Source organism: Dinoponera quadriceps, unplaced genomic scaffold (genome assembly GCF_001313825.1).
Source record: "Dinoponera quadriceps isolate SergipeBrazil2010 unplaced genomic scaffold, ASM131382v1 scaffold405, whole genome shotgun sequence".
NCBI lineage: Eukaryota > Metazoa > Arthropoda > Insecta > Hymenoptera > Formicidae > Dinoponera > Dinoponera quadriceps.
In genome coordinates this window covers 3,628,721-3,650,960 of record NW_014554754.1, presented here as the reverse complement: position 1 = coordinate 3,650,960, position 22,240 = coordinate 3,628,721, and the positions used below count along the sequence as shown (strand labels likewise).

Here is a 22,240-nt window from a genome sequence, read left to right as displayed (position 1 = left end):
CTTGCCGTTTTGAAAAATCCTAATAATCTAGTCTAGTGAAGATTGTTACAATTTACAGCCGAATTTCACACAGCGATATTAAAACGACCGTAGTTTAGAGTTATTTCTGCGTGTAACGGTTAGCTTACGGTGTAACATGCGAGTCTTAAAGCAGGCCTTGACCATTCGCATGCAAAACACTGAAATTACACCGGGGTGTCGCTCGTTTCATCCGTTCCTTTCCCGCCGTACTTTCGCGCCTAAAATCGGATAAACGTGTCGCAGATGCGGCGGATATCGCGTTTAGCACGAAACGCAAATGCAAAAATTTGCGTGCTCGTTCCTTGGCGAACGTGTATTTCCTGTGTTTACCTCGCGACTGCGAGATAATATCGCACTACACGTCGGAAAAGAGTGCGTAATAGTTACACGAGATACAACGCGTGCCGGAACGCAACACGGGGCGTGATAAATATTCAATTTTCCCGAACGTATTGGTTACGTGTACTTCCGCGTAAATCGCATGTTCTCTCGCTTTACTGCCGAACAATGCCGTTATCAACGCGGCTCATTTTGCTGGGCGTTTAGCCGTGTAATTCAGTGCGCGAAAAACGCCGGAAAAATTCAGCACGGAGATCTTTTCTCGATTTTTTCGGCTTTTTTCGGGAAAGATCTTCGCTCGAATATTAATTCTTTCAGAAGCTCTTGCATGAATTTACATTTATTTATATATATATGTAGACGTTGCGTGACTGTAAATAATGAGTAATTGTTCAAGCATCTAAATTTCTGAGAATGAAAAATTGCACTGAAGACGAGTGAAAATTCAGTTGAAACGATAGTAGAAATATATCTCGGAATCACGAGAATGAAATGTTTCGCTCAAGCTTAGAGTGGATTCTTAATCCATTCGAGTGAATTATTTCAGTCGACTAGAGTTGAATTGTTCCAGTCACGGTGGAGTACATCATTCTCCAATGCCGAGTGAAAATATTCACTCGACGATTCAGAGTGGAAGAATTCACTCTACATGAATGAAAAGTCACTTGATGCCTCTGCTCTGTTACTGTACATTTTTAGTAGAACTTTACTCGAAGAAATTTGGAAAGCAAATGAAAGTCTGATTCTTCAGTATTTTTGAATATGTACACAGCTTCTGCAGCGAAGAATCGCGATGGTCAGAAATTTTCTTTGGGCAATCTCTCGAAAATGTTTTCTCACTCACGAAACGTGTGATTACACGCTTAAAACGAACAAAACGTATGTTGAGAAGCCTACGCGTAGATCCACTTGTCTAAATTTGATTTTAGGGTAGAGAGTTTGTAATTTGTCGGTCGACCGACCGACCGATCGATCGTTGATCCGCGCGTCGAGAAGTAGGCGTCGACGTGGAGAGACTGCGCTTCGTGATAATGATGCTACGTCATGTACGTGACGTATGTAAGTGATACTAATGAGCGCATTACTATGACACGCCCGGGGTCGGTACGGTGTGAAAACTGTTTAATTACACGTACGTAGCCGTTGACAGGCTGTTGCCAAGAACACCGCGAAAATTATTATAACGCGGTCGCGAGCGAGCCTGTGCGTGTGTGTGTCATTATCGCGAAATAGGCGTCAATGTAAATGATGTAATTATACGGATTTACTGTTATACGAATTATGAAAAGCGATTTCGATCTGAAGTAGTTACGCTCTAACGGGGGCAGGCTGTCGCTTAATTGCATGCGCGTCGATATTGAAGTGCGATTTCGCGAAATAACGTGAAGAATGTAGACAACACAGAGTAAACTCCTCTTCTCGGAGAGAATCGTTTAACTCGTCGAGCGCATATCTCCCTAAATATATCGGCTCATTAATCCAACCAGACTGTGTGTATGCAAATATATTTTCCCGGCAACGCTTGATAAATTTCGCGGGAGACAAGAAAAATGATCACTTCTCGCGACATCAATGCGGCGGTTATCGCGTGAAATACTCAAGGTGTGTGACGAGGTCAATGCGTTTCAGCATCGATATGATTTTTTTTTTCTTACGGACTAGTTAATACGGAATTTTATTGAATACGAGCGCCTTGACAAAGCATAAACTTGTTTTCCGTGCAGACGGAGGCGGAGTATGAATAATGGTCGGCGTACGCACGTGCCGCGTATACGAATTTGCATAGCACCGCCGTTATACGTATGTGACGTACAACATGCATATAAAAAGTGTTCTCATTTACATAGATGGGGCGATATATTTTATAAAACGCCAAGCAAGGAAAAACGGGCGCTTTTGTTTTCTGCTTAGTTTCGCTCGTCGCCGGCGAATAAAAAAGTACAGTTCGATCGAACGATACGCGACAAAACGCGAGTAGTTTAAATTACGATTCGTGCATTTTATCGTGCGACTGAGAAATTTATCTATTAATTAAATATGTTAATGATCTCGATAATCGAAAGTACATGTAACATTCTTACATGCGAAGGAGCGAGTGGTGCTGATATTAATGCTGAGGCAGAAAATTACAGGCGTCGTTAAATTTTTTTATCCAGAACGAGATGAATATTCTAGCTGTAGACACGCGAAATGACTAACGGAACAAGGACTGCGTCTCGTCGCAGTTCCTTCCCGTGTATACGGATCGGACGTCTTATGCGAGCGGAATTAATTAAAGCCGTCCTGACATTATCTCGCATGCTTGCGGTACTTAATTGTATGCAATTATAATCCTCGCTCGTTACGCAATCGCAAACGCAATTGCTTCCTGTCGCTGCGCTCGTTCCGCTCACCGCTGAGTGATTCGTTGATAATTTCAGTTCGCGGACGTGGTGGTACCATTCAATCGATACCATCGACACGATTCTCCCGAGAGGAGCCACGTGGAATTTTACAACGGTGGAAAAATCCGTGGGAAGGACATTTTCGAGAAAATGCGCGCGGTCGTTGTTCAGCAACGAGCAGATTTCTTTCCCGGATAAGCTTGGCACCGGTAGCTTTGTGCGATTTTCACGATACTTTTGCGAGTTATCGTCGCTCGTGCGATAATTAAATTAAAGATGATATTATAGCGATTCCTTTTCGACGAGACACATTCACGCGCCCCCCCCCCCTAACACATTTAACACCAAAATGTAATTCTTCCGCGTGTCAGATAAATATCCGATGGCGCGCTCAAGGCGATCGTAATTGTAGAAATGAAGAGTTTTTCGGTATAATTTTAAACGTAAGACACGATCGGCCACGGTATTTCGCCGGGCCACGTAACGATATTACTTAACGAGTGGTAGTAACCGCTCGACGACGTTGTGCATAATCGTGAACGCAGCCATTCGTCTCTACGGCCAAGGCTGTTTCAGCCGTAAAGCGGCTCTTTAAAGACGATTCGTTTACGCTATGCACAGCGACACACGCAATGTGTGTGTTGCGAGAGCAGAGACGAAACGGGTGTCCATCAACGACCGGTGACGTTTAACGAGGTGTAGCGCGTGCCTTTTTTCGCAACTTAACGAGCGGCGGGCCTACGCGCCAATTACATTTCGCGAATTGCGCCCGGCATAATTCACCAGATCGACGTGGAAACGGGGAATCCCCGAAATAAAACGCGCGGTCTCTTTATCGTCGGCTAATATCGACGCGCCAGATAACTATTATCGGTGCTACGCACCGCCAAATTTCCGCTCGGCGCGGGATTCACGCCGGGATTATACGGGAACGTAATTCTACGGCGGACTTTCGAACGTGCGTTTTCTCTCTGAAAAAAAAAGTGAAAAATTTATGTAACGTGTATCACGCCGGAATAATAACGCAAACCTAAAGATTTGTCGATCGCAAATCAAATTTCAAAGCTTCGGATATGTCGAATACTACCTAATATTTATTTTTGTATATTCTCTTATTTTTCAAAATGGTAAATGAAATTGTCACACAGGGTGATAATTTGACACTGACAGTCCTTATTTTGACAGTCGAAAGACGTTTGCCGGATTTCGAAAGTTTATTTTAATGAAAACGTTCCTTTGTATAAAAATTCGTAAATTTATCTTTACATCGTCCTTGTAATATTGCAATTACAAACTGTTATCAATATTTATCAACAAGTGGCTGGTGACAGCGGCTGTGTTAATAATGTGACTGTCACGTACTCTTTCACAGGGGCGCGTCAAAGGCAGCATTAGTTTTTCTTGCTTGAGCACCTTTCCGATCGTTTTCCTCGTTCAGTTAATAATCTCGATTACGTTACGTGGAGGAATCTCATGGTAAAAGTACGTCGCGCGGAGTTAAATGTCAAATCGCGAGCGTTTGTGCGTGCGTCATCTTGACGCTCGTGTTACAGGAGCAATTCGCTTTGATCGCGTATAACATATATTATAGTCCCTTCACCGATCCGTGTCTCCCTTTCCGCGCGTCAGTTTCATTGACCGCAGCGACGATCAATGTTGTCTCTGTCATCCACTTCTTATCTCCTTTGCACTCCGCCATTCATCCTCGTCGAAATTGCCTCTTTCTCGGCGTGTACGCATTCTTCGCGCGTACAGGGTGTCTCGTTACTATCACGCGTTAACGGCAGATTTCTTACGGGTATGTCGACAGCGCGATTTTTAACGGTAGAACGCATCGTATGCGTCAACAGGCGCTCGCCGTTTAATTCTTCGCAAGTCGTGTGATCTCGCTCAATATTCGCGGCAGAACGTCCTACGCTTTTTCTTAATCACGCCCTCGTCGTATTATTATTATTTAGCTATTACTTTGCTTAACTATTGTTGTAGCTATTAAAGAAGATTATTTTCTCAAGATTTTCATTAGCTAAAACTTATTCACACGCCGTCTTCACGTTCTAATCTAATATCTTCGTGACAAGTTTTACAATAAATTTGATATTAGCTGCGAATGTATGATAAATTATTTAACTAAAAATGAATTAGCTGAAAAATTGGCTTGATTTTGAATCGCTTTTAAACCGAATCGTCGTTGAGTTCTGACCTCTCGTCGTAATAGGCGCGCGCGACTTGTAGGATACCCTGTGCACTCGCTGGCACATCCGAGCCATTATACAATTATCGTGTTTCTCGCTCGCAGCCATGGCGCATGGCTTTTGTCGGCTCGCTCGCGTCAAAGCGCGCTCGTCGGACCGAGAGGTAACTCGATTCATCTCCCGTTCGCGGCAACAGTCGGCGTCGAAACGTTGTTCCACAGGCCGACGGAGCTCGCTTATTATTGTTTACGTAATGTTTACGTAACGGCACACACGGCTGTCGCGATGCGTCAACGCGCGCCCCGAGGAACTGCAGTTGCGCACAATCGCAGCCCTTAATCCTTTTACGAACGCGGAGACAATCCCGTTTGACACAACTATGTTGTTTAACGGAGATACTTTCTTCATTGATTTCCTCCCGGAAATTCCGAGAAATGTTACTTTCAAACAAAAAGCTTGTAAGAATATCCCCGTATTCAGAAGCGGAAATTACACAATTAATTATCAATCACCGCCGGGAAGTTACCTCAATCGTGGATTCTATCGATCGCGATCCACGCTCTTCCTCGACGGCAATGCGCCTCTGCTCTTATCGCGCGCGAATCGGTGCAACACTTTGCGCAATCTTTAATTTACCAGGCGATACGTAGATAATCACGAGGGAATAAAAAGGCCGCGCGCGGTTTCCATTGAATCGTACGGGGGATTTATCGTTATGAATTGCGCGTCTCACTTTATCGACGGCGGCCGAACAATGTTTGGCACTTAAATCCGTATCACGTCCCGATGAACGATCATTTACCTCGCGGGGGCGAAATATTACAGCGAGCGGAATATGGAACGGACGTTGGGGAGGAAACGGTGAATAAACGTCTCTCGAACGAGTTCGATTTCGTCGACGCGTGAATCATTTTATCGAGGAGCTTGTGAATAACATTACGGTCGATATATCGCGGAGAGCTTTGCGCGCCGAAGACAACGAGTCTTTAAGGCTTGAAAGGGTGATTTAGCGAACGGCACCGATCGCTCCCAGGAATTATTAACGATGGCGCACCGTCCGTACCTCTCTTTCGCGGCTTCCCTTCGCTCCTTTTGAATTCCTTCCTCCTTTGGGTTCTCCTCGTATTCTACCTACCTAACCACTCGCGGAACGATCGTAAGATTCCGTCCCAAGGAAAAATTGCATTAACTACCGCAAGCGGTAATGTTGTCGCGCGCGAGGGCGAGATCGCTTTATCACCGATCGGCTCGTAAAAGCGCGGCGATCGCATAACGTGGTTTTTTCTATTTGCAAATCACTCGCCGAATGAACTTACGGGCCGCGGTATGATAATAAATCACATCGCTATTAGCGGACATAGTCACTCTTTTGTGCTCTCTCTCTCCGTCGTGTGTCAATGTTCGGCTTAACTTTTCAGTGCGACTTCAATCGTGTACGATACCGGATAGTGATTTACGATAATTGCGACATTCGGCACGAAACGAAACGCGAGGTGTCGCATTCTTTTTCCGACTGAAGAGTTATAAAATTCTCACAGTGTGTTCTTTTCTTACAGCATCGTCTACGCGAATTAATATCGTCTATATGACAGCACGTGTTTCTGTTCTAATTGCAGGCTGAGGACCTTCTGGACGACATCCTGTCGTTCGAGGCTGGTTCTTTGGGTGACGGATTGAAAGATGGCCAGGCCGGCAGCTTAACGAATATACCGGAGCTTCAAATTAAGCCGGAACCTCTTTTGCTCACCGAAGCAGAGATCCACGCCCTTGCGAAGGATCGACAGAAAAAGGATAACCACAACATGAGTAAGTGGACAGCTCTCCCTTCGATTGGTACCCTCGTCGTTACCGAGTCATATATTCTCATTAATTTGTAGATTATTATTAGAACCGTGTTTCTTAGTAATTTGGATTTTTTCACGACAATGCGTAATATACTGACGTTTCTTAAAAATTGACACGTTAATTCTAACCATCTGCAAGTTATGAGAACAATTTTTCAAATCGAATTTATGGGTATTTTTTTCTGGTGCAATGGAAATATCTAAACAACGAATCATACGTTCCGTTGTCAATTTGTCAGTTTCGGAACACTACTGCAAACATTTATACATGTAACACGCTATGGCTCGCTTTATCTTTCGTTAAAGAGAGTTTGTTCACACTCGCGTGGTAGGATTCGAAAACGTGAGTTTGGCACGAAAATATCCCGAATATCGTGCTCGTGCAAATTCTCGCACACGTGGCTCGCGATAGTAAGGTTAACGTTTTCATCATGACAGAGCCGCTTTGAATGTCGCTCGATAGGCAGACTGCAAACAAATGTTCGTGTTTACCCGTGTAGCAATAATTGATAGGCGCCGTCGTGTAATTTACACCTCAATGCTAGCAATCGGCGGTGTCTCGTTTGCTACCATTACACCGCCATTGTTGGCGACATTTACTACGTTACACTTATGTCAATACGGAGGCTGGGACATAAGTGAAGTATTTAAATGACAATGAAAGAGTGTCGCCCCGTTCGCTGCTTCGTTGACGTCGACCGTCTATTATTATCGCAAATGTAGTCAATTAAACTAGTGCCTGTCTGTTATCTGTTGACATGAACAACGACGGCCAACCAAATATAACTTCGTGTATTCACGTTGCCAGCGTGAATTGTAAGTTTAATGAAAATTCCCGCGCGTCACTCCTCGTTATTACGTCGATGTTGACTTTTAAAATTTAATACCTTTCCACAAGGGAGGAAAATTTAATGCTTCGAGCAATTTTTTGCTTTTTACGCACAATATTTCGAATACATCGCTGTCGAAATTTCTGTCATTTTAGTAATAACGCATTTGTCTTCCTTCGTTACCTTAGACAATTTCAATGTTTCAAATTTACCCGCGGTAGCGAGAAGATGAGCAATTGTTTAACGAATGCGGACGCACGTGTCTCTTGAAATTTCATACTTTTTCTCAAGGCGCGTACATATAATGATAACGCTGCAAATTTAATTCTCGCTTAGATGTAGCCATTTTCCTTTGTTATTGCACACATCATCGCGACGCACTCTTAATTTAATAAAATGTATAGCATTTTTATTTGCAAAAAAATGTAGACGCACCCGAGATTTAATGTTTTTAAACGCGCTATGCACACACACACACACACACACACACACGCGCGCGCGCGCGCGCTATTTAGCTACGTGTCGATCGATTTACAACCGTCGGGCTTTTGTCGCGGAAAAGGTGTTGAACGTCGAAAACCGATCACGGTATATGCCTATCGCGAGGGATTCTCATTAAGGTGACGAAATGGATTAGCCATCGCGGTGGCGCGCTTAACGAGCAGATAAACAATTTTCGACCGGCGATATTTGGACAACGTCACCGCGCGCTTTTACCGAGCGCGTCCCCGTTTTACGATGCGATACGCGTTGCGTCGCAGAATCGGTCGGTCGCGCGAATGTATCCGCGCGGCGATCCTGTGGATTTTGCCGAGTGATCAGCAAGCATCAATTATCTCGCCTCGTTTTCCGCCGCGACGCGATAAAATCTCACCGAAGTCCCGCGCGGTGTTTGCACTTTAAGCGCGTTTCATTGGCACGTGTATTAACCGCACACTTCTGAAAAGCCGTTCGCACCGCAAACAGATTCGTATTGAGCCTGTGCGATTTTCTAAATTCCATTTCACGGAAAAACCGTGAAAGAAAAAAGATTAACAAAATCCTAGAATAAAGTGTAACTCTTCTACTTTAATGTTTGATCATGCATTTATAGGAAAGGAAGTTTTAAGTTACCGAAAAAGTTCCAATTCAGACAATAGTCTCGCGAATATCGTCGCGCCCGGCATGTTCTAACGTTAATGTATTTCCGTAAATATGAACAATTTCAAAATTAACGTGCATTTGTGTTCGCGTTGAGTAGATTCCCGTGTCCCTCTCCGATCCATACGAGAGGGGAAAACGTGATAACCGCGAAATAATATCGCCGATACAATTCGCGCAATGATATGACGTAACTTCATTTGGCAAGGAAATTGCGTTAACCGACGCGATTTTCAATCGGTTATTCGTCGTTTGCGTGGAACTTCTCCAGATGAGAACGTAACCACCATCCCGCCGTTGTCTTCCGCGTTTAAGGGAAAAAATGTGCGCAATTCTCGCGAACGAAACAAACGGAGAATCGAGGGCAGGTGGAACCGGTGCTCCCTGCCGCATTGGGAGGAAGTGGAGCGTTCAACTTTCCGTAAACAATCACGGACGTAATGAAAGGCCGACCTACCGGCCGGTCGGACCGCCAGCGAGGAGGTGCGGGACGAAGGAAGCGAGATTGAATTTGTAAGAGAGAATGGCGAAGCAACGGCCGCGGAGTACACGGAAACATAGAAAATAAACGAGGAATTCCGTAAAAATAGTCGCACGTCGCGCCGCTAATTCGCGTCTCCCTCCCCCTTTGTCCCCGCTACTTATTGACTGCTATTGTGCATCCCGCGGTGCATTGTCGATCGCGCGCTGTTCTACGTGCGCCATATGCGAGGAACAAAGGAGGTACTTATGCATAGGCGGGACTTGTCTTTTTTTTCTTCCTTTCTTCTCCCCCTTCCTTTTTCTACGATCAATGCACGAACGCGAGTCCATTTGTCAGCGTGTCTAATTTGTCCAACTTTATTAATTACGGTATTTTTCTCTCTTTTACTTCACGCTTTAGAGACGATTTCTTCTCGGTTTGATGAAACTCATCGATTAGGAAAGCGTGTCTTTTGATTCCAAGTGAAAAGCATAGATTCGCGTATCCTCCGACACAGAATTGTATGGCTTCGATCTTCGTCCCCTCCCTTCCCCCATTTTCCTTCCTTTCCTCCCTGTTCCGACTTTCCAGCCTGCTTCACCCTCTTCCGAATTAACCATCGTAATCTAATCAACAAGATCAGAGGAAGTTTCTCCTCGTCGTCCTCACCGATATCCATCTTGCTCTCACGTTCCCTTCCTCTCTCTCTCTCTCTCTTCGTCGTCCTTTGCTTTTGGTGTTCTCATGTCTTTCTCTCTTTCTCTCTCTTCCGAGGTAAACCAAGTACGGGTGAGGAAGTTATAGCTTCCTCAAAGTTTTCAAGGCTGTTCCTTCGTGTCCTACGCGTGTCTCGCACGATTTCTTCGATCGTGTCCTACGGCGCTGTTTACAAATATTTGTTCTTGCGTAAATCAGCAATTTGCAGAATTTGGCTTGGCATGCTGTATGTCTACGATGCGCTTTGAAGTATCCCGGAACTGGCTCGGATTTGATTTAAAATCGATTTTTCCCTTCGACTATATTTAACACTCGCGAGGGCGGAGCATTTTCTTAAATCTCCTGGGTAAAAGAGAAAAATATTAAAGACTCTCCTTCAGTTCAAATACAAAAATTCAATATAAATATATATTTCCTTGTTATCCCTGACGAATATATTTTACTCCAAACCGTGGAAGGATAAACTGCAGAGCGATTAAATTCGTCTGGCGATAACTCAACATCGCCGAGCCATAATTTATTATCAAGTGTATGGAACGAAAAAATTTCCCGTCTCCTCGCTGAAGGAAACAAAATAATTTCCTCGTTTCCTCTTGGAACTTCTGCGATCCTTATCGCGCATCCGAAGTCGATTAATTTCGACGTAGATAAAAAGCCGACGTTATTTATCAGCGTATCGGGCGAAACGAACAAAAAAGAGCGAAGGAGAAATTGATCGGCCGTTCCGAAGCGTATATTTTTATCGATTAATTTCGACGTAACGCTGCTGCCTCCCATCGTTCGGCGGGGAAGTGCTCTCCGTCAATAACGCATTTTGACAAATTTACTTTCCCGACGGCTGGCGCGGCTTGACCTCTCGCACCTTCGAGAGATACCTGGCTGGAATAATCGATTGAGAACGGGGTCATGTGCCAATGATAGGGCGATCCGGTTCACAGTCTTTTCCGCAGGGGAGATACGCTATATCCTCCGGAAAGCGCGATATGCCTCCCCGCCGGATAACTTCGATACGGGACGACGATACCTCGGTATTTCGGGGATGGGACAATTCGACCCTCGACGATTCGCGCGATCCGGGGAACAACGATATAGTTTATTAGGATCGAGCGATCGGGGGATATCGCGTTTGCTCCCAATCGCGCCAAGTGGCTGTAAACTCGAGGAAAATAATAGCCGCGAGCGTAGGTGGATCTAGACCCGAGCCCCGAAGAAATATAGACGAAACCTTTGTCTCCTCTATCCTTCATCCAGAAATTGCAGCCGGAAGGAGAAGAGGCGGTTAGTGGGATTTTACTATCCCGCGAGAGACATTCGTATCTACGCACGTTGAAATCATTCGAAAAGATTTTCAAACACTTGACGCATCTATTAAAGATGTCTTCGCGAGACTATCGCCCTATTTTGTAATATATATATATGAACGTATTGTGATATCGGCGATTGTTGTAGTTCTTGTATTTGATACAGATCTCGACGAGATCATTTAATACGTTAACAGTAACAAAGTCATCCTTTCGGCAATAATCACAGACACCAATCTATGCCATTCCTCGGTCTTTTGGGCGAACCGGGCGAACGGATTTGAAAACCCAAATTGCTCGGAACAAAGTCATTCCCGTGCGATGCAGGTCGATCCGGCCGCGCGATTAGCTACGAATTAACGCGATCTCTCGCATCTGCCGCGAGCGCTATGATTGATGTGCACAATTTCCGTTTTCAGTCGAGCGACGGCGGCGTTTCAACATCAACGACAGGATCAAGGAGCTCGGCACCCTCCTGCCCAAGACCAATGACCCGTGAGTACGAATTTCTTTTCTTCCGCTTCTTCTTCTACTTTTCTTGCCCCACGCTCTTCTCTCTCCCTTCGTCCTCCTCCAGGCTGCCCCTTTTGCACCTCGTCTCACCCGCCGCGCTCCTCTCTTCTCGCAGTCCTCTTATTCTCCACCTTTCGCTTTGCACATTCCCCACGGACCATTATTTCCTGTTCGTGACCCTTTACGACGAGTTAGTCCAGGTCAGGTGCTCGAGACGAGAGGCTTTCACCGGAAGTCCATTCCTCGCCCTTACCCTTTCTCATCCCGATCCTCCTCCTGCCTTTCCTACTTCCCTTCCTCTCTCGTTGGCTCTCCACGGCTGCTCGCTCTTCCTTCCTACCTCAGCTTTGTTTCCCGTCCTTCCTGCTCTCAAAGCGCAACACTTCCTTACCGGGATGTCCTTCGAGCCGGTGAATGAAGGCAAATGCGAGGGAAAAATGACAGCGGGAACCGGAAATACGGGGAGGGAGAGAGGAATCAGGAAAGATGAATGTATTCGTTGTTGGTTATTCCATGTGTTATGACATTTGGCCAGAGATGCACGCGTTCTCGTATCGTGAATCAATGTGATTTGCAAAATCTGCTCCTCGTGATATCATTTTATTATATTAAAAAAGATTTCTTTTCAATGCGTTTCTTGACGCGTATATTAATTTGAAAATGAACTTGCTAACAACTAATTATGTCCAAGTTCTTTCATGGAAATAATAAATATCAGTTGTAGTCGAGAACAAAGTAAATCGTTGTTCACGCTTTTGTTTCAATTTTAATGCCACTTTAACGTAATTCGTGACATTTTACAACTTTAACATTTTCCAAGATGCCGGTTCGATAACGACAGGACGTAACAAGCCTTAACGTATCGTCATTCAATATGCCTAATTATCTACAAACTAGGTGCATATCAGTATCATAAAATGCCTTATCTGTACTATTTGACATTCGTGTTAAAGTCCGTTGTCGAGATGCAAAAACTTTAGCTAGCCGCGGCACTTTACTTCCTTTGTCATCGTATAATCATATATGATATAATGTACGTTAACGAGTATTCAGTTTCACAACATTTTCAATATTTACCGAATTATTTTGTCAAGTACATAAATTACACTACACAAAAAACGCGCGTAGAATTTGTGAACAGTTTATGAAAAATTCCGGACTGGTAATATGTTTTCCGATGTTCCCAAGATAAATTACTCATTCGTAAAAAAATTATCTCGGTTTAGGAAAATATATGTAAATGATTTTGAATAAACGTTCTTCGATTATGCAATCGTCGCCGATCATGGGTGAAGAGAAGAAGGGAAGGAAGGAGATTTGTTTCCTCTCGGCTATTTTTCCGCGCCGACGACGATAGCTTCGTGTCTGACCTGTTTCGGTCGTGATCCCTGACACGAATCTTCAGCTCCGTAGACTCTTTCGACACACACGATGGACGTGCTAATGAGTAAGCCTTTTGCATAGAATGGCCAGCTGAGTTCATCGTTCATTTATCAATCCGACGATCGACCCATTTGTCTGTGTCAACATCCGAAGAACTTAAAAAACTAACCCCTTTCGGGTTCGACGTTCACCTTTTTCCGGCGAGCTCCTTTGAATATCGATCCTCGAAAAACCACGAGAAAATCCGAACGAATTAAGGTCGATTAGAGCTAGCGGTGGATCAACCAATGTCCGTTCTCGGTAATGACGAAGGAGCTTTCGTGCGATGAATAAATGTATGCCTTTCTTTTCCGACAAATAATATAATAATAAAGAAGAAACCTGGACTCTCGCTAAATTTCTTTGAATAAAACTACAAAAGTAGAATGATAATTGAATGAATTAAATCCGAGTGATTTTTCACTCATAGCGAATTCTTTCAATTTTCATTCCCGGGTGAATATTTCCATTTGAAATTGGAGTGAACCCGATTGTATTCCATCGTCCGAGGGACGGATTAACTCTAATCGGTTGAAACGTTCTCTCGTACGAATGAGAAATCTATTTTGAGTGAAACCTTCGCTGTGGTGACTTAGTTTTAGTCTTAAGATTTAGTCTCGCGACCGAGAGATTCGTCGGCGGCTCTTAACGCCTTCGTCGCGGAATAATTTGCTAAAATCGCTCGTACCGAGCGTCATGCGGGCACAAAGTGTGCCGTTCGTAATTATTGATTTACGGCGCCGTAATTTACGTTATCTGCGCTCGATGAAGGAGAAGAAATGTGTAGCCCACTGCTTCTTCTTTATCTGTCGCCACATCCCGGTATTTTTCGACACGTCACTTCTTAATAGACGCGATAACGAGAGCACGCACGGGATTAATGTCCCACGACGAATTTCTCGCCGACACTCGCAGCACGACGGCGATGAAAGTTGGATTAACGCCGCGCTGCGCCACGATCGTGTTTGCCGACGGCGATAATTTATATTCGCTGCCCGCGTTCACGTCGGGATCGCACTTAACGCGCATTTTAAATTCACCGATTGGCATTCCGTTGCCGCAATTGCGCGCGTGCGTTCATTGTCCACGTTGCCTGAATATCCCGTGCGACATTAGCCCCGCTCAACACGCATACACACACACGCGTCCTCCATTCGCGGCGCCTCTTATCTAATGACGCTCGTACCATCGATAAGACAATGGTGCACTCGTTGCAAATGCGCGACGCCTGCGCTCCTGGCCTATCGCGAGTGATAAAAGGAACGGGGAATTGTCAACCCGCTGAGTTCACATTGCACAATTCTCTCCGCGGATTTTCGCTCGCGGAGAAATTTGATATGAATCAGACGCAGTCTAAGGTAAGCAGGCATAACTCGCGTCAAGATAATTCGAGTTAATATTTTTTTAGACCTTTACGGTCCTCGTTGTCTGATCGCAAACAGCATGAGTACGTTTCGAGGAATTTCTCTTAAGCAGAAATTGGCGATCAATTATTTTTATCATTTTCGAGTTTTTCGAAAAAAATGTCAATGTGTGTATATATATATTTTTTTTTCTTTTTACAATTGTCTCCATCGTTCCAAATGATAATTGAATTGTTGCAATTCTGCCTTCTTATCGGAGAGATTATATTAATTAGTGACTCAGTGAAACATTAAATTCCTTACAATGTATACACAAGAAAAATTGCTGTATTCACAAGATTATTCTCGTTTTTCTGCTAAAATCGCGGCCGATGGAAATTGCTCGCACTGTACGCGATTACACGCGATAAGGGAGGGTGGATACCGCGACGATGTCGCGCATTTTAGAAACTCTCGGGAGAACTTCGTTCTTCTTTCGGGTTTCAGTTTCGGCTTTGCCGGGAAGGATATCAAGGGGGACGCGAGCAAACTCGGCGCGATAGCGCGCCGGTGATAACGAAGTACAGCCCGTTCTAAAGACACCGGCAAACACGACACAGATTTCCCTCCCTTTTGCCTCGGTGTCTTCGTTCATCCCGTTCGGAGCCGTCTTCCTTCCTGCGAGACGAATCTCTTTCTCCTTCTCTCACTCTCCCTCCGTTATCCGCGTTCTCCTTACGTCGTTGCTCATTAGCGCGAGCGAAGGAGAAACTCGCCGATTCTGGCGGTGCGACTGTTTATTGTTTGCCGTGCAAACTCGTTCCCGACGCGCCGTACGAAAACCGCGCGACTCCCGAACAGCAGAGAGGTCCACAAACGCGTCGCGACGGTGTTGAAACGCTTAACAATTCAGGCGCATCTTCTCGTTAATCGCAATAAAACGGTAATTGATTTTCGCCAGGTTGCATCGTGCAATGCGAAAGAACGAACCTTTGCTCGCGACTTGTACTCAACACGTTCGTTGCTACCGTTCGTTTGGGAAATTATCCCCGCGTGTTTTTCTATAATATGCAAAGCAGACTTGGTTTATTTACGTGGACATGCAAAAAGTGTTAGATTCAAGCAAATAATTATTCCTTAGCAGATTTTTACTTAAATGTAGGAAGAAAACAATGATCGTTGTCATACGTGACGTTGATCCTTCTTGAGAAATCGGTGCGTCGCACACGTGCAGTGCCGGTAGCGAGCGCGTTCAAGAGACTGCGTGGATTTTTCTACTCGAATGCACGTGGTTATTGTTCTTCGGACGCGTGTAACAAGTCTTATCTCTCTGAAGATTCCAAAGATACGGCTCCATAAAAATCTGTGGCGCTGATAATCGTTGTAGCAAACTTTGATTCGAACGATGATTCTCAACAGATATTCCGTGCAGAATACGCGTCCAACATAAAGATTGCACTCGAGGAACGGCGAGAGGGCGAAATAGTCGCGCTTAACGCGGCAAGGATGCAAACTAAAAGTTGCGCGTGTTAAAATTTCACCGTGGAAAGTAATGATAATTATACGGATCCAGTCGTATTCGACAGCAAAAGTTGGCGAAACGCGCGGGCGGTCTCGCTGAAAGATGCAACGAGTCGGAATATTAATTCGCGAGAGTTAACTTGGCAACGTGCTGATGGCGGGGCGGTATCTACTCTCGTTACGAAACCCGTAAAGCCACGCGTCATGAACAATTCAGCGGCTAAAAACACACGCATCTTCTCTGCGCGATATGGAAAATTAATAAAATGCAGAATTCGACGCGGGAACGCACGGTGTAGTTAAAGTACGTCGTCGAATCCGGTCGTCGCGAACTTGTTGAACGAAACACGCTCATCGCTTGCGGAAAAGTGCTTTGTTCGGTACTCCGCGCGGCCTTTTTGGTTTTCGAGTTTTGCAAAATCTCGCGAGTCTCGTTACAATTCGCCATTCTTGATCGCGCATGAGTTTAATTGCAGTCTTACCGAGACTGTAATTATTACCGGCGCTGCTCACGTTTCTGTGAGAATGTGCGCTATCTCGCCGGAAATGCATAAAACAGTAAAGAAAGTTCAGTAATCTGTTTCTTTTCTCGCCCGTAGAATCAATAGTAGCAAGGTCGCGATACTTTTACCTCGACAAATCCTTAGAAACGTATTCCGGTATTCAATAGAAAAATATATCCTTCGAGAATAACAATATAAATTATCATAATAATCTTTATTTATAGGCAAAACTTTTAGAACACATAAAAGAAGTACTAAGTCGCCGATTGCAGAGTATTTGAATGAAATTAAAAATTGAGCCCTTTTTTGAAAAGATTAATGCGCGATTTAACGCGAATTTGAACCATTACTTCGCTCGGGAGTTACGGCGGGACATTTCGATGTCATACAAGCGATGCCGGGTGAATCTGAGGATGCGACAGCTGCATGACGCGTCTCCGATCATCGGTATTCCGCAGGATAAGGCGGAGGATTATGTTTTCTTTAGGGGAGGCAAAGAGGAGAGGAGGGTTGAATTCGCACGAAGTCCACGTAGGATGAATGCGTCGCCCCGGACATGACGAATGCCGTCTCATAATAGGCTTTCCATTCGCCGCTTTCCTCGTGGACGGCACTCTGCGATTTTTCGGGCGATAAATCGACGGAACGATTCCGCCGTAAATCAACGCTTGCGTGCTCGCACGCGAGAGAGAGATAGACGCGACGCACGAGAGAAGCGGCGGCGTTTCGTAGCGCGAAAAAAAGGGCGTGAATAACGACGAAAATCCGTGAGTGTTGTGCGCGAGTTCCGCGTGGGAAATATTTAAATCGCGACGGCGAATCTGTGGCCTACCTCTCCTGGAGGGGAGTATCCTTTATACAAAAATTCCGCAGGCGATCTCTTGCGCGCACGAGTCTTCCCGCTGCAAGTTGCGCATGCTTTTCAGATATCCGTTATCGCGAAAACCGACGAAGAAAGTGTATCGACGATAACACAACAAGTAAGCTTTCGCGCGAAATGCTATCTACAAGATAGACCGGGCAATCTAGTTTTTCCAGGCGACGTGTTGTTCAATTACAAATACTCACGTATATGCTTATCGCGCGAATTACAATACTCGCGGATAATATCCGTATCTTATCGGATATATCTTATTATTGATTTCAGCGTGTCCCATTAGTCATCCGAGATGTGACCGTTTTTTTTTGTTTGGCAGAAAAAACTCCACCTACATTGAAAAATGAGTTTGTTTGGGCTTACCTGGCAATGATTACTCATTGTTCAGAAAACGATTTAAAGGAGTTGGAAAGGTCGTGAAAAATATTTTTCGGAAATTTTTTGTAGAGAAATTGAAAAATCGTATAACGTTAAACTGCGTGTTTTTTTATTTAATTTTATTTTCAGAATACGTTTGTTTTCCAAGTAACAAAACCGATCTTCTTTTTAATAATATTTACTTACAAGTAATATTTAGTTAAACCAAGTAAAAATTTGCTGAGGACTAATTAGTTACTTGAATCTTTATTTTGTGCGCGATACGTCGCCTCGAAGCTACGTCGTATTCTCGACGCCGTCTACGGTAAATTGCCGGAGGTTCCAGGAGAAAATTTGCACTCTCCCTGGCAATCTCGCGCATCTCTCGTCTCCGCATTCTCATTCGCCAGTCGCGCGCTGCGTGCATCCTTTACACTGGCACGGCGAGATTGTCCGCGCCCGGATCGTCGCGGACGCATCTCGCGAAGAAGCGCGACTCCGCCAAGAGTCCAAGATACTGCCGCGTTTCGCTTCTCGTTGCGCCGGGCCCTCATGAATTTTTCGAGGACATGTCGCCGTGAGAAATCCCCGGGACTAACAACAAATCGCCCGTGTCTGAGGTGACACAACGAGAACGGCGAGGAGGAAGCGCCGCCGCGGCGTGCGTGCGCGGCTCCTCGCTTTATGGAAATTCTTCGGGATTTCGTTGCCTACGTCCCGTCGAATTATCGCGGCCTGACGTGCGTCTGATATTCCGCGCGAATTCCCGCGCGGAATTCCATCTCGAGACGGCCCTCGAAACGTCAGCAACGGCGGCGGTGCGAGGCGTGACTCAGGAGACGGTAATATCGGTCGTATTACGGTCGGGTGAGGAACTTTGGGAATCTCCCGCGAAACACCCTGTCTCGAACACGTTTCCGACGAAATAATCGCCCGCCTAGGGTTTCAAAGAGAGAGAGAAAGAGGAACTCCCTTCTCGTCGCTTTCACGCTTGTCATCGCCTTTTTATTTCTTTGAGAGAATACGGGGAAATTGAAAACGTGAGCGCGGTGCTCGCGCACTTTGCTTCTTACACATTACATATACCGTGGAATTACGTGATTACGTATTAATTTCTTAGCGTTGCTTATGTAAATCCATAAATATGCCCTTACAATATCGCAATTACGGACTGTCATCGTCGAGAAATATTTACAAGATGATAACTGCTGGCGAAATAAAATCATGTATATACGTGACAGCGGTCGACAAAACGTTCGATGTGCTTAAACTTTCTTCATCGAGCGCGCACCATTATCGCGTGAGTCGAGAAATGCGAGGCGGGTGTAATTTTGTTTCTCCGCCGTCGTGTTGCAGATACTACGAGATCGTTAGGGATGTCAGGCCGAACAAGGGTACGATCCTCAAGTCTTCGGTGGAGTACATAAAGTTGCTGAAGAACGAGCTCACGAGGATGAAGCAGAACGAGCTCAGGCACAAGCAGCTTGAGCACCAAAATCGACGGCTACTCCTGCGCGTGCAGGAGCTCGAACTGCAGGCGAAGGCGCACGGACTTCCGGTCTCGGACTTCAACTGGGCGTCGACTTCCGTGACCATGCTCAATAGCTTCCCGAGGAGTAAACTCGAACAACGGAAGGTACATGTGAGTCGAAAATCATTTTCTTTTTTTTATATTTTTATCTCGCTATCGATACATATCCACCGTATCGCTTTTCCATCGTGCATCGTGCTTCTCACAACTTTCTTCACGTCCATATCATAATTCCTCTTTACACTCAATCTCGATTCGCTCGTCTCACTCATTTCCAAGCTCCCGACGCTTTATGCTGGCGTTAATTGATCGCGAAGCAATTGACTCGAGAGAAAGAGAGGGAGAGTAAATTTTTACTCGGCGATATACGTGCGACACCTCTACTCGCGCGCACGCTCGAACGATAGCGTCAATTTCGGTCGATGGTATTACAGAGGCTCAGTGTCGCAACGGCGAGACATTTAATCTTAATGCGACAGCCGCGCGCGGTCGGTTTTCGAGGCTGTGGAGCGACCGATCGATCCGTGATCCTTGATCCGAATAAACCTTCCGCTCGTTCCCCCGGACTAGTTTCATAATGTGCATCTGTTCCGACTGTGGCGAATAGCTGTTTGCTTATTCGTTCGTTCTGCCGTACGCGTGCGAGAGAGCACTTCGGTGTGCCGTCTCCGATTATCGATACATATTCCTCTCGCATGCAGCAAAGACGTCTTTTGACGGCGTGTCGACGTAGCGCAATGGTTCCATTACGTAACCGACCACGCCGTGCTTGCATAATGAAAAATGGCTCTTTTTTCTCTTTCATTTACGTACAATTAACGTGTCAGTCTTCGCAACGCCTCGAGCGACTTTCGAGATGACGCGACCGTTCGATCTCACGATGCGAAGTGACGATCGGCGCGATACGCTGCGATATGTATGCGCCGGGCCTCGTAGACGCCTTTCGAAATTTTCGACGGCGCTCGAACGAGCCGTGTGAATTTTCAATTTTACACCGCATTGTAATGATTGTCATAATAATTGCGATAACCAGCTAGAAAGCCTTTTCTACAATAATTACAAATTATTACGTGGACATTACAATTTCAGTTTTTAAAGAAAAATCTGAAAAATCGAGTATTATATACGTTTTAACGTTATCATTATATATGTATGACCAAGTTCGACGTAGAGCAGCGCTTGACTATCTTTCTTCGACGATTCTTCGTTCGCGCGGATTATTGTCCCGAATAATGAATTGCGGCTTATCGTTGTGGCCGTCGCGTTAATCGTTCATTTTGTCTCTTGTTACGATTTCACTTCTCGATTCCGGCCGAATCTCTCCGAGATAGTCGTCGGCGCTGGTTGTCGACGTTGCTCTTTAAGGCGCCCGACGACGGAGATATCTCGTGGAGATGGCGGCAAAAGTTACCGTTGAATTTGTGTGCCCGATAAAGTCGCGCACGTACATACATACGAGGCTTGACATGCGGTTTCGTGATTAAGAATTCGGAGCGCCGATAAGCACCGCGATCAGTCGCCTCTGTGACGACAAATTCGGGCCTCTTAAAGAGGATATATCGGTAAGAGGTTAGAGAGAGAGAAGTGGATTATTAATGTTATTATCACACCCGCGTGCCGACGTAGTGGCAGTCGTGGCTTAACCGACGTCCGTCCGCAGTCGTGAATTTTTGACGACGAATTTGAGGCGTCGGAAATGATGATACGTGGGATATATTACAGCCATATCGGTACGAGAAATAATTATATTCCTGCTATGTCGGCGTCGTAATTAACGTTGACGTGTAAAAGATTAGATTATTAATTATATTGGATAGCAGAATTAGAGGTAACATTAAATATTTCTTCGTCGAAGAGATTGCCTTACCAACCTTTATAATATACAGGGTTTTACATTTCTATTGAAATGAACTCTACCGATAAATTTACAGGATAGATTCCGTGTTGAAAAGTAAGTTAAAAAGTGTCCTAATAAACGTATGTTCGCGAAAGTTTGGTTTTTAAGATATAGCTTCAGAAGATGGCAACGATGAAAGAAAATGTATCACGATAAGCGAGTTAAGAATGCTAACACTTTTCTACCTGTTTCTAAACATAATACCTATCAATTTTGATATTTCCGTAAATGAGCTAGATGAACTTCTTCCAGAAATCCAACAGGTATGCTATTAGAATGATGAAGCAATATCCGTACACGCGTCTTTACTCCGCTAATGTCAATTGTGCACTGATAAAGGCGTTTTGAAAAATTTGTATAACATTTTCTTTCATTAAACACCGTCGATATTTCTGAGGAAGAGCTCACTCGATATCGTCAAACAAATTCGAAGAATATGCGTGCGTCTCCGCGATAATTTATAATCATCTTTGTTTATAATCCTGCTCGCGTTCAAATCGCGCAATGTCGCTCGCATTTCTCCGGGACAAGACGTCGAAAGCTCGCCCTTCGTCTCGCAACGATTCGTTACGATGACTGCGCGATTGTTGTGTACATTGACGTTAATTTACGTCCGCTCTCGTCCGCGTTTTCGGAAACGTAGCCACGTTGCGACGTGCGAGATAGCGAAAAGAGAGATGCGGCATGACGTACCGAGGGATGAGTTGAATTATTGTCCGAGATAAAGTTCCGTCGCGGAGTGTAAGTAGTCTGACAAGCAGCTTCCTCGCGGTTAGAAATTTAAACATTGATAACGTCCCACTCCGCGACTCTGTCGGCGAGTTCTGTCGAGGCGAAGGAAGTGTCTCGGGACGTATTGCACGACGAAATTTTACCGTGACGACACTTAACGACGGTTTGTTTAACGTTAATTTCGTTCCTCGATTTACTTTGCGCGAAACGATCCGGTGGAACTGTAACTCGGATAACGATCAATTACTTTGAGAAAAAGAAAGTAAAAGAGAGAGAGAAAAGCGGATGGAAGTATTCTATTTTTATATAAAAA

General features: G+C 44.9%; 1 protein-coding gene across 6 annotated transcripts in view; it reads left to right on the top strand.

Moving 5' to 3' along the window:
* Positions 1-22,240, top strand: part of LOC106741335 (transcription factor EC) — a 105,349-nt gene that overhangs the window by 72,504 nt on the left and 10,605 nt on the right. For 5 of the 6 annotated variants that reach the window (XM_014613192.1, XM_014613190.1, XM_014613195.1 and 2 more), the window contains 3 exons: positions 6,553-6,742; positions 11,651-11,726; positions 19,124-19,409. In XM_014613192.1, coding sequence (XP_014468678.1) covers positions 6,553-6,742; positions 11,651-11,726; positions 19,124-19,409 — 552 coding nt within the window. The remainder of the gene's footprint in view (positions 1-6,552; positions 6,743-11,650; positions 11,727-19,123; positions 19,410-22,240) is intronic. The other variant, XM_014613191.1, reaches the window with a different exon arrangement.